The sequence below is a fragment of the Rhinoderma darwinii genome, chromosome 11, assembly GCF_050947455.1.
Source record: "Rhinoderma darwinii isolate aRhiDar2 chromosome 11, aRhiDar2.hap1, whole genome shotgun sequence".
NCBI lineage: Eukaryota > Metazoa > Chordata > Amphibia > Anura > Rhinodermatidae > Rhinoderma > Rhinoderma darwinii.
In genome coordinates this window covers 19911765-19925397 of record NC_134697.1, presented here as the reverse complement: position 1 = coordinate 19925397, position 13633 = coordinate 19911765, and the positions used below count along the sequence as shown (strand labels likewise).

At 42.3% G+C, this 13633-nt stretch overlaps 1 protein-coding gene across 1 annotated transcript in view; it reads left to right on the top strand.

The window, feature by feature from the left end:
• The window catches only part of ADAM12 (ADAM metallopeptidase domain 12), a 407169-nt gene that overhangs the window by 358674 nt on the left and 34862 nt on the right, over window positions 1-13633 (top strand). The window contains exons 17-19 of the mRNA XM_075843108.1: window positions 4018-4095; window positions 9620-9728; window positions 10241-10376. Of these exons, the coding sequence (XP_075699223.1) occupies window positions 4018-4095; window positions 9620-9728; window positions 10241-10376 (323 nt within the window). The remainder of the gene's footprint in view (window positions 1-4017; window positions 4096-9619; window positions 9729-10240; window positions 10377-13633) is intronic.

The following is a 13633-nucleotide window of genomic DNA, read 5'->3' as shown; positions in this document are numbered from 1 at the left end:
GGTGCGTGCTGATTCTCTATCTTTTTGTCACATACATCTCAGTCTGCGCTCTTGATCTGGTTGCCAACGCCTGTACCTGGATCTTTTGGCACTCTGTGCCCTACCAATTTTAATAATTTTGATAATAAACAATTATTTTAAACGTTTATACAGGCAGAATAATAGCATCAGCGTTTGCAGGTAAGTAGCTACATCGATTTACCTGCAAACGCCGATGCTGCTGCAGAATCATCTGTAGCCTCTGGTGTCGATGTGTCCTCGCTCGTCTGACACGATGCAGGACCTGTGAGTGACGTCACAGCGTTATCTCTCGAGAACACGGCTGTGTCTGCACTGCCAGAAGCTGGGCGTTCTGAAGAGAAGTGGATGATACTTCTATACACAACGCCCAGCTAGTAAAAGTAGTAAACACGCCCCGATGTAACACACATAATACAGGCCCAGTTGTACTTTTACTTTTCAACACGCCCAGTTGTACTTTTGCAAGCCTCATTTGCATAAATACAAAAATGGTCATAACTTGGCCAAAAATGCTCGTTTTTTAAAAATAAAAACGTTACTGTAATCTACATTGCAGCGCCGATCTGCTGCAATAGCAGATAGGGGTTGCAAAATCTGGTGACAGAGCCTCTTTAAGGTCCTTTTACACGGGCCAATTATCGGGCAAACGAGCGTTCACAGAATGCTCGTCCCCGATCGTGACCCTGTGTAAACAGGACAACGATCAGCCGATTAACGAGCAAACGCTTGTTCATCAGCTGATCGTATAGTTTCTGCAGCCTTAAATATTATCGTTGTCGGCAGCGCATCTCCCTGCCGACATGATAGAAATGTATGGGGACGAGCGATCAGAGTAAGGAGCACTCGTCCCCATCCATAGTTCCTTGTGAACGGAGCAAACGAGCGCTGATCAACGAGCTGTCTAGTTGATCGGCGCTCGTTTACACGGCCCATGACGGGCCGTGTAAGAGGTCCGTAAGACTGGCATATTTTACGTCCGTCAAAGTGGAGGAGGTAGTTGGAGTGATTTCCTCCACTCTCTTAGGCAAAAATATGAAATCTATGCAATCAATGAACCGAGATAGATTTGCGCCATGAATTTATGTCTCTTCCCCTTTGTTTAGTTAATATATGTGCCCTAAAATATGTCTCCTTGCAAACCCGGCCTATTTTTCAAACTTGAGGAGTACGGAGAAAAGTTGCGAATCTTTGCACAGATTTTGTGCACGTAACAATAATACTTTTTATTAGTCCAATTTTATGCCACTTACTGGTGTAGTAAGTTTCATCAATGTGGGTCTATGTATCTGGTTTTACTGGAGTGTTCCTAAAACACGCTTATAGGCACTTTCAAATTTTTTGCTCTGCAAATCTAGGAACATTATAAACTTGTTGCTTTTTACACAGCAGTAGGTGTGTGAGGTCTGCAAAGAGGATTTTCCACTGCACATTGGCACTTATAATTGATTTCCACTGCCAGTAATGGGTTGGTATGTGTTAGCGTGGCTGATGGTATCATTCTTACAGTAGCAGGAACACCGTCTAGAAGATTAGACTTTTACAGTAATAACTGTTTCTTTTTCATAACTTCAAAATGTAAGTATTTTAGCGCAGACTTTCAGTTCCATATAAAGATCAGACACTATAGCATAGGGGGCCCATAGCGAAAATCAAAATGGGCCACCTATTATGGTGTTGGGTTTTGCACTCAGGACAGAAGGGCCTGATGTTTTTTTCCCTTCCCATACTCTTTCTATGACACTTAGGACAATAACCTACCCCTTGGTTGCTAACAATGCAGTTACTCTGGAGAGGGGCGTCCAGTACCAAGGAGATGGGACCACCTGGGCTGTTTCCTCTCTCCAAGGGCCCCATACACGGTCTACCTTTTGCTGGGCAACAGCATTCTTCTCCTCCGTACGGCTCCTATTGCTTAACAAATTTTTGACACGGCCATATTCCCACTTCCCCTACTAACCATTATGACTGATAACATATATAGAGTAAATCCGGAAAAGAAAAAATCATTTTTATTTTTATACACAAACAGCGCCACTCTTGTCCATGGGCTGTGTTTCGGATTGCAGTCCCAATAATCTTTAACATAGCCATCTGCCTTTTTTCTATTTGTTTAGTTTGGTGTCCTTTTTTATATTAATATGACATAATTACTTTGCTTATCCTGCTATAATCATCTCAGATTTAATATGCCCATTGAGGGCCACCTTTACGCCCTCTGAATAAACCCATGCTTCTGGACCTGTCATAATGTGACTTTCTGCTAATTGTGTCTCCGAGCCCTTATCCTTATCAGCAGCCCTGACTCTACTCCCTATCGTGATCAGATGCTCTGTCATTGTGTTTCATTTCCATGCCATTTGTATATATCCGTTCATGTATCATTTACAATCTGTGTGCAGAAGCTCCCTTTCCAGGCAGTTGTTAATTGCTAAGTTCAAAGAACATCATTATTTATATTTTTTACAAGCCTGTATTTATGTTGTCTCCCAAAAATGCATTTAACTAAGCGTGAAAAATTGACATGGAGTTAATGCAGTTGGAAACCAAATAAATCTACGTTTTATTATGCACTTTTAAGGTGAATTTGACAACGGTCTGAACACATTATTAGACATAGTATTCAATGTCATCTGTTTATGTGCACTCTGTATTGAAGTAATCAGGGACAGAACACTTTGTAGCCAGACTGTGGAAATGATGACAGCAGCAGGAGATGAGTGTGCTGATTTTGGGGGAGGCAGTGACCAGACCACTCCTGAGTGAGGACAGGGCAGCCATACAGCTGCTATAGGTCCCCTGCAGAAAGAGGGTCCAGACCAGGGTGGCTATGCATCGCTTATTTTAATGGGTGGTGAAATCCTTTTCAGGGATCCCCCCCCCCCCCCCCCCACCACCATAGGTCCTACAAACAAGGGAATGGTGAATCAACCCAAGGATCATGGACAGGAGATAGGTGCAAAAAGCACCAAGTCCTCCTATACCAAGCTGTTAGGGGAAGGGTGGTGGTAACCAACACCAGCAGGAACCCCATTTTAATCTTTGCTATGGAGACGCTTCACCTCTATGTACGCCACTGATCCCAGGCGGCAAGAATACTGGATCTCTGAATATGTTGGAAGGTGAATCAATACCATAAAAAAAATCTTGGGTTAAAGGAGTTTTCCCATGAGGGACATTTATGACATATCCACAGGATATGTCATAAATGTCAGATAGATAAGAGTCCCACCTCTGGAACCCATAGTAGTGAATGGCAGTTACAGTTACGGAAGTAACGTAGCATGCTACGCTGTTTCCGTAACTACTATTCAGTTCTATGGGAGTTACGGACACAGCGTAGCTCAGCGAGTTACGCTATTTCGTAACAACCGACCATGTCCCAACCATGTAATCAGTAAGTGGCCGGGAGTTAGCGTCGGCTGGAATGGGGATTAGGGTGGCCCGTTCTAGAGATTTGTGCGGGTTCCAGAGGGGGAACCCGCATCTATCTGACATTTATGACATATCCTGTAAAAACCTCTTTAAGTCCCTTTCACACAGGGCGATGATCGGGCAAATGAGCGCTCATATGAATGCTTGTTCCCGATCATTGCCTTGCATAAACAGGGAAACGATCAGCCGATGAATGAGCAAACGCTTGTTTATCGGCTGAGCATACCGTTCATGCAGCAGAAAATATTATCGTTGTCTGCAGCACATCTCCCTGTAGGAGAGGTGCTGCCGACATGATGGTAATGCATGGGGACGAGCAATCATAGTAGCGATCGCTCGTCCCCGTACATTACTTCTCATAGCTCGTTCTGAAAGAAACAACGATTGCCGATCCACAAGCTGTCTCGTTGATTGGTGCTCGTTGTTACGGCCGGTGTAAAAGGACCCTTAGTGTAACTTGTAAGGAGGAAGACCTTGTTCACCAAATGACAATACCATTGTGTATTAATGGATTTCTGGTCTTTTATTACATCACATTTATATTGCTTTTTACCTTCCCTTTAGATTTGTCTAAACCGCCGGTGTCAGAATATCAGTGTATTCGGCGTCCACGACTGTGCAGTTAAATGCCACGGACACGGAGTAAGTATTCCAGACAAGGTTTATTAGATTATTTGGCAGGATGGACGGATTCTTGGAAAGTGACATCTGCTGAATGATAGGAGTATTTCTTTGTACGTTTAATCACAGACTGTATTCAGTTAATAAATTTGGCAAGCTATTATAAGCAAATGATTAACTGGAGCCGAGCATTGAAATAACGTGACAATGGAGGGACTTGCGCTGTCACAACATGATCATTTACATAGACTGCTAATGTGGACTCCGATAAGAAATTACACTTTCAGAATGGAATTGATTGCATTTCATTTTTCTACTGCTTATCTTTTAATTCTCCGGAGAAAAATCTGTTTGGCAGTGTATGCCCTTCAGTCTACCATACAGGAGTATGTGCCGAGATGGGCAATGCAGCTTCAGCATGTTGTACTCTGCAGGGTGAGCAGGAGCGTACATAGAAAAGTGGGGTGCCCAATAGTAAAAATAAAACTTGGGCACCCTATTATGGTGCTGGGTTGTGCCACCCTAGACAAAAGGGCCTGATGTTTGTTTTCCCCACTACATCATTTTCATGACCATTGGGACAGATCCCCGCCATCTTGCTTGCTAACAATGCAATTCGTCTGTAGAGGGGAGTTTTTTACAGGTTCTCGCCACCTTATGAGAAAGGTTATGGGACCTACCATGGCTACTCCTTCTCTCCAACGGGCCCAACAGCAGCCATATGTTCTGACTATGATATGTGCTCCATTAAGTTTGAGTCAAAAGTCAGTAACCACCCAAATATATGTTAGACAATTAAAGGGATTGTCCTTGGGTTGTGTCTGGTTTTGCTGTACAGTCCATTCACTTGAATAAGCAGACCTTTGTTTTGTTTTTTAATTTTAAACATCCTCTTAATACGGGTTGTCACATAATAGACTTTTGGGACATTTCTTAAAAATCTGATTTGTGGGGTTCTGGCAGCGGTAAATTCCATCGATCCACAAAATTAACATCAAAATGCATTAGACCAATGGGTGTACCTTTGATGGATGCTCCCATCCACTTTGCCGATTCCACCCACCATCTACTTATCTACAATTAAACGAGGTCTAGTTAATTACCTATGGCTCACACTGTCTTTGGCATCTCTAATTTGTACCCATCACTCAGACGGTATCTCCTACTGAATTGATATTTGCATTCTATTATTTTATTATACTTTATCTCGCTTAAGACATTGATGACATATCACTAGGATATGCCATTTATGTACGGTCAATGGGGGTGAAAGCGCTGTAACCCCTGCCAATTGTTATACTGACAGTGGCGCTAGGAAAGCGATGTACCTTTTCGGTTTCTCTTGACTTCCCTCTAGTCATGAAACCAACAGGAGCGAAAGGGCGTGGTGCAATCCTACCGCAACTGCCGCTTTATCCTAGCGATCAATGGGGATTACAGCAGTTGGAACTCCACCAATCTTAATGATATACATTCAATGTCTTAACTGACAAAACTTCTTTAATATATGGTGGCCACGGAAAGATCGTTTTTAAACCAATGCCAATGGTTCTGTCTTTGAAGGGGTGAACACTATACTTGTATTGTCATAGTCTGTAGCCATACAAATGATGGAGAGACACCATTAGATTAGACAGGAAAGTCTTCTAAACCTTGAGCTTTACCCTGAGACTCCCTCATTAGAAAACTGTTGCTTTTTCTAAAATCTTAGGATGAGAGATGTAACTATACAGGGTGAAGAGGTTGTCGTCATGCCCGAGGTGACCCAAGGGATCCTCTGCCACATAGTAGATGGCCGGTAATGAGTAGAGATTCTGCATTGGGGCCTAGGAGCTCCAAGTTAGGCTGTTTAGGACATTTACAGGTCTAGCGCTACCTGTAGCCAATTAGGCTGATGACCATACTTGTAAACATTAGAAGACAATCTCTCAAATATAATATATACAGTACTAAGGTAAATAAAGCCCAGGGCCAGATTATAAGGAGGGCACAAGGGGCACATGCCCCGGGGCCTCCGCCACTGTTCTGTCCAGCTTTTCCCAGACACTTCATGAATGTATAAAAAAAATGATATCTGTACCTCCAACAATAGAATATAAACTTTATTGCTAATTATAATAAAACAGATCCTACAATCAGAATATTAGAAAGAATATAAAATGTTAGTATGTCAATATTACTGAAGACCTTATTGTGCAGCTTTTATTACTAAGATCAGAGCTGTGCTCTCATTGTATGGAGCTCTGATAGTCCATCTGTCTGGACTACTAACTAGAAGAAACCCAGTGGTGCATATATTTTGGAGGGAAAATGGAGATCAGCAGCTGCTAGACCCTGTTGGCTCCTTATCTCTCGGTTAAACAAATGATCAGGCAGGTTAAAATTTAACATGTTGATCATTGTTTCCCTCTACAGACACCGGCCGTCCTCATTAAATTATCGATAGATCGTGTTGACATCAGTGCATGTCCAGCGGAAATGAACCCCGTATTCTATGACACTGCTATTGTAGAGGGGCCACCGCCAATTTTTTGGGCCAGTGGCCTTCATTTTGATACGACCCTGATACACCCACTGCCATAAATATGAGGAGATGAGGATTGATGTTTTTGTAGGAAATTAAATGTAGGATTAAGCAGGATAGCTGAACAAGTCTGAAGTAATAGAAAACTAGAAACCCTGTTCCTCATAGCTAATAAATAAACATTGAGAAAATAACTTAAAAGTCATTTCAGGGACCACATGCTGAGCAGGTGAGCACCACACCGAGTTCTGTCTTGGTTGACTTTGAAGCAAATTTCTCATCATGACACGTACAGTATGCGGTAGAAATACATATTTTAGTCGCCTGTTAGATGTTCTTTTTGCATAAATGCTAAACCCTAGCAAAGAGAGCGGTGATAAATAACGAGAACCTATTGTAATAGGAAAGACGCAAAGTTAAATGAGACATGTTGTGTATTAAATTACTCTAGGAATGATAAGTTATAGAGACAAAAAAAAATACATGGAAATATATGTCCCTGAGTTATCCTCTAGTGAGAAGTCTGTCTCTGAATATCAAAACCGACTCAGACAAAAACATCCTCCGGTGGGCCCAGGTTCTATTACAATAATAGGTCCCATAGGCCCAACAGAAGGCAACCCCATTTGGAGCTGGATTTTTGTCTTATAGGTTAGACCCTATAGATTATTCGACCTTATAGATTACAGTGTATGTCCTGTGCGTGCAATTCTAACAACTAAGATTATGATGCAATCATAAGGGGGCTTAAACATGTTCTGTATAGATGGAGGGTGGTCCCTCAGAATCTGTGAAACGGTCTGCCAACCCCTATGTAGACTGCGATGGCAGCCATTAATGGTTGTCACTCAGCATCTGTTACCCATAGGGTTACCACCTGACCGGTAAACACCACCCCAGCCAGCATTTATACTGAGAGACCGTTACAAGTAAAGTAAAGGCCAGTATTTTTGAATATTGAGACGTGCGCAGTCAGGTTACTTACTATTAGGATTGGATATGCCTCCTTTCCAAAGCCGCCTAGACCTAGAAACGTCAGCAGCGTCAGGACTAGGTCAAGTTTGAGATTGGCACAGGCAGGAGATTAAAGTGGACATGGCAGAAGAGAGTCCGAGACACTCGCATTCAGCGGCAGGACATATGCACCTGCTAGTGCAGCCCCAAGAATTAAGAGCGGAGGTCGGAGGAGCATACTGACTGAGTTACAGAGAGTCATTGTCTGTTTGAGGCTCAGACACCACACTTAATGTGAAGTCTTGCCCCCAAAACCACGCTCAAAATTACCCATGTAGGAGGTGCATTTACACTTCCAGTTACTGTGAATTTTTTTGGTTGCAGCTTGTGCAAATTTGCTGCCAAAACCGTCACCTGTAAATATAGCCTGAACCTATTCGCTTCCATTACTACTTCCAGTGGTAATCTGCTCTTACTGTAAAGAACCCTTTCGTATATTGATAATGAAACCAACTTTTCTCCACAATTAAATGATGTCCCCTGGTTCTTTGTACAGTTCCTGTACTAAGTCTTTGTAATGTCCTTGTATATATTTATTCATGTTAAACATGTCGTTTTCATGGGGTGAACCAGACCAATTTTTCTAGCCTTTCATATTAAGAGTGACCTTCCATCCTATGTATTAATTTAGCACCCTTCTCTAGTATTCCTATATCCTTTTTACAGTGTGGAGCCCAAAATTACCATATTTGAGATGAGGCTTTTCAATGCTCAAAGATGGAACTAGAGATGAGGAAAAATGTAAACGTTTTCGTTTCCACTGGTTCCACATGCGAATCACTCAGATCTGCTGCCAATTTAGTATCTGGTGAATCAGTTTGACCATGTCTATCTGGGACTATCAGTGTGCTCCTATGTAGGATATAAGTAGCGACAACTGTTCTGATGTGGTCAGCATGGTACGTCCACACTACACAGTCTACACCTCAGGAACTTGGCATGATGGTGGAATTGCCGCTTAAAACCTTGAACTGTCCCAACACAGTATATATCCGCCAATGTATGAAATGTAATGGCCGTCTTGTGATTTGCTCAACTTCACAAAAGAGAAAATGAGATATTTGCAGCACAATGATAGACTTTATTATATATGGGTTTTAAATTAAACAATCATGAAATTCTTAGCTAGTTTCATTTTCTTGAGCAAATTTTCATTAACATTTCAATGATATAACATTACAGGACGCCAACAGATAACCGGTAGAAAAGTCTAAAAGTTGAAGAATTATTAAACTTTGTCCAGTGCTACATAATAATGTTGGAAGCATCCGAGAACAGAACTTAATATATCACCATTTACAGACCCAGAAGAGGAATACAACCAACTTGTACCTGCCCAGCTAATGCAAAATTACTCCCAGAATGCAGGTGGCCGGACATGATGAGAGTTATAGTTTCCCAACAGCTTGACAGCTACACGTTGCAGACCACTAAAATAGTGTTGAGGCAATATATAACAAGGGGGCACGAATGGGACGTTACAGTTCCTGTCCATATGCCCATGGGCTTATACATGTCTTGTGAACATTATCTGAAGATGGTGACTAGCGGAGCTCCAAACGTTGTATGGCTTGCTCCACTACCAAAACAGTATTTGGTAGAGCTGGACGGACAGAACTACAAAGAAGCACCTCCACCTCCAACAACAGCATGCTCAAGAATGTGGCACACAGTGGTACTCCATATTGTACCTTTCGTGTGTCCTGGAACTAGTGGGACAGTCCTCGGTCTGCCCAAACCTGTCCCGGCAGAAGTGATTGGTCCCAGATTGCTTGTCCCGCACACGTTCTCCAGTCTGACGATCACTGATGCCGTGCATGATGCAGGTCTCTCACCCATTGTCTTATCTCTTGAAGATACAGTACCCTAAAAGGGGTATGCATTGTATGGTGGCTTACATGTCTAAAAAAAAAAAGGCATTAGGATCAATTCATTTTCAGTTCTGTTTGATGCATTAATAGTCCTATATTTAGCTATAATTAATTATTTTTTTTGGGCATTTTCAAGGTTTGCAATAATAAGAAGAATTGTCATTGTGAAGCTGAATGGGCACCTCCATATTGTGACAAGCCAGGTTATGGTGGCAGTGTGGATAGTGGACCTATGAGATTTTCAGGTATATGACTTTTGTACCATGTTAGGACTCCAATGAAAAATCTGTAACAGAGCCCTTTGTCTACTATGTGACATTTATAATACTGGTGTCGTCTTATAAGACCTTTGAACACACTCAGGGCCCGGTTGCGACTTCTACCCCTTCTCCTCCTAAAGCTATTCCCTTGCTCCAAATGATGCATTCCAATTGTTCACATATAGACTAATGATTTTCTTTAGACCACATTTATGGATATGCCCGTTATTAAGCCTATTGTTCCTGATCATATTTTTACCAGTGGTAGACCTGGGTGGATGTAAGGGTTCATAAAGGGGTAGGCAGGAGACCCTCTGTGACTCTGATGCCCAAACACAAACTGGAAGCGACCATGGCTGTTGATACCAAACTATGGTCCAATTACCTGCTCAGAAGATGTACGACTATCTTCATCCTTCTATATCCAGTCAGTAGGATGGACCGTACATTTTTAGAAACACCCGTATATTAATGAGTATCTATCATTTGTTTCACAGATAACAGAAGTTTAGTTGCCGGAGTGTTGGTGACCGTCTTATTCATAACAGCTGCTGGCTTCATCATATACCTCAAAAGAAGGACTGTATTTAGTTTGATCTTTGCAAATAAGAAGACCACCATAAAAAAATTAAGGTAAGTAGCCATATTGGATGCATCCTTCCACAATTATTATGTTGCAAAGCAGATTGTTCGTCTTAGTTGGATTGCTATTGGTCGATTGAAAGTATTAGGCCTCTTGCTCCTGGCCATATTATGAATCTGTGTAATATGGCACACATAGAAATATGTGGGACCGTAATGTGCCTCCGATATTATACAGAGTTTGTTTTTTAATGGATTCTTACACAAATCATGAGACGAAAAAATGGTGGCAAGATTCAACGAAGGCCATGTTACAAAGCCTTGCTTTTACAGCGGCACACAGAGTGTCTACGACAGGCCTGGACTAATATATGCTGGATTTAGTAGCAATCTTTGAAACTTAAGAGCCAGTGACATATTGTAGGGCCTGGTCTACTCTATAACCAGGGATGTACGCACCTGGCCTTACGTGTCACTTGAGGTTTTGCCCTCACCCCTGTCGTCAGAATAGATCTGGCACAAAGAACTTGTTAGTCACAGCACTTCCCCCTCCCCCACTTCTCCAATAGTCTCACAAGTACCGCCCCCTCTTTTCTTAATGTTTACAGCAGCCCCGTTCCTCTGTAAACATTAACGGCAAGCCACCTTCCAGATGACCCCCCAGGTGACAAGGTTTTGGCCTATACTGGTCTGTGGATCCATGACACAGAACCGTAAAGGACTCCATGTGTATACTCATCGACATTTAAATCACCCAAACCATTTAAAACTCCACCCCTGTAGCGCCTAAGAGCATCTCAAACATGACAGGAAATGTCCACTTTTTTGCAAATTTTCATCAACTCCAGCCCATCTGTGTTCCATTTCACAGCATAGACCCACCAAAATTGGGACTGTTGGCATGTATTCATGTGCCGCCATACAGGCTCCGTGCACGCGGGTGTGCTGGCAGATGTGACAAGTAATAATTAAATTACAATAGGATTTGAGGAGATAGCACAGAAGGCAGACTTTTAGGCACATTTTATTCAGCGAGACGCGACATATGTTATGACAGGTTTTCTCGTAAGAGGTGATTCTTCTCCTTCAAAAGTACAGTAAACTGCTATTTGTTTTCTTTATTTGCACTGAAGGCAGGCAAAAATATGTGAAAATACTGCTCTGTTTCAATATGAAGGCTTATATGTGCATACAAACAGATACAAATTGTGGTTTCTCCAGGCGGAACTTGAAGCTCCTGGACCCCAATGCAAAATTTGTTACAGGGCCCCCCACCTACCATGTGCCATTTATAATACTGGTCTCTTATGTGTAACAGGGACCTTTGAGCCCCTTCAGGCACCAGGACAAGGGTGTGACTGCTACCTTTACACCCTCTATATCTACACCTCTGTCCATTCTATCTTCTGCTACTTTTCACCTTTTGCATTCTTCAAAATTTTTAGTAATTAATACACAAAAAAATATAGATCTTCCCTGGTGTACGTTAATTGAATTGCTTACATTTGGTGGCTTAAAACCTATCCTGACCCAGTCCTGTTCAAACACACGTTTTTTATTTTATCCAAGAAATATTGCTTCAAGTGATGAATACAGTGCCTCATGGCGGTACCATAAAGAAGCCCATGTAGTGCCCACGGGCCCATAATACACGTCTATGGTGGAAGTTCCAAAGCCTCTACTTAAAAAGGACACGAAAAGTGTAAAGTTGTCCATAGACCAAAATAACTGGGCAGCACAGTGGCTTAGTGGTCCACACTGTTGCCTTGCAGCACTGGGGTCCCGGATTCAAATCTGACCCAACATTTACATGGAATTTGTATGTTCTGCCCGTGTTTTCGTTGGTTTCGTCTCAGTATTCTGGCTGCCTTCCACACTCCAAAAACATTGGTTAACAAAGGTTAATTAGCTTCCTATGAAATGAACCCTAGCGTGTATGCGAAATGAGATTGTGGACAGTGACCAATCTGAATGGTGACCATTTCTGTACAACACTGCAGATTATGTTGGCGATATAAAAGAAATAGAAATAAATGGTTGGCAGACTTTTTTGGAGCAAGAATTGAGATGAATGGCTGCTAAATTCTCCTTCCACAAGTCTTGGGGCAAACAGTAAATTTCCACAACCCAATATTTTTTTCTTTCCATCATTGGACCCATTTGCAGGATCTCCTCCAGCTAATATCTAGTGTCCACAGGCAGCTTTAGCCTCCCTTGCGTTTGGTCAGTTAGAATATAGATGTTCTCCAAGCCTTACATTTTAGAGAATGCAGCAGATTTAATTTATGATACTTGTCTAGAACGGGGCTTCTCAAATGTTTTTTTCTGGGTCCTTACCAGTCACCCCATAGTGATGGCTGGGCCTCACCACAATTGTTGATATCCCTGCCAAGGGAGGGAATAGCACAGCCAGTGCCAGCTACATTACCCCCCAGTATCAGCCACGGTGTCTTCGGTCCCCCAGTCGGCACTACACATACTGTACCTTCTTCATGATCCTGACATTTCTGCCACAGGAAGGAAGTTAGACTTGAACTTCCTTCCTGTGGCAGAAATGGCGGGATCGTGGAGAAGGTACAGTATGTGTAGTGCCGACTGAAGACCGGAAGGAAGTTAACTTGTAACTTCCTGTACATGTGTCAATTTGCACAAGTTATTGTCTCAAATGTAATGATCCATGATAGATCAATTCTGCTGGGACAGAAGATGTCCCTGGACAGTGGGACTGTCCTGCTGAGTCCTTGATGCTTATATGGAATCCCGGGAATCTTTAACAGAGCCCCCTACCTACCATGTGCCATTGGTGTCATCCTATGTGGAAGAGGGGCCCCTTGGGCGACTGCTACCTCTGCACTACCTGTAGCTACGCCCCTTCTCTACCAGCTTTACATTTCTGAACACTGCAATTCCTTCGTGCTGGTTGACAGCAATAACCTAAATATATTAACTTTTTAGAAGATCCTACGGGATCTCAGTGATGTTGAGGCCTCAGTACTCAGTTTTCTGCTCTAGGACATTGGTCTTGTTATACTTCAGTTTTGTAGGTCAGTGGCACCGGCACTTTAGTTGTAGACAATGGGTCATTGTCCTGCAGGGGCACAAATCTTCTTCTAAAGATGTGAGCTGTAAGATATCCTCTGTAATATCATTTGAAATTACGTGGAATAATTAGTTTCTCTTTAGTTAAAGGGTGAGTTCAGACGTGGTGGAAGAAATACGATGGTTTGTTGCAAGCTCCATTACAGAATATGCAAATTACCTTTTATATAGAAATATTTTAAAGTTTATTTTAACCTAGAGGGGTTGTC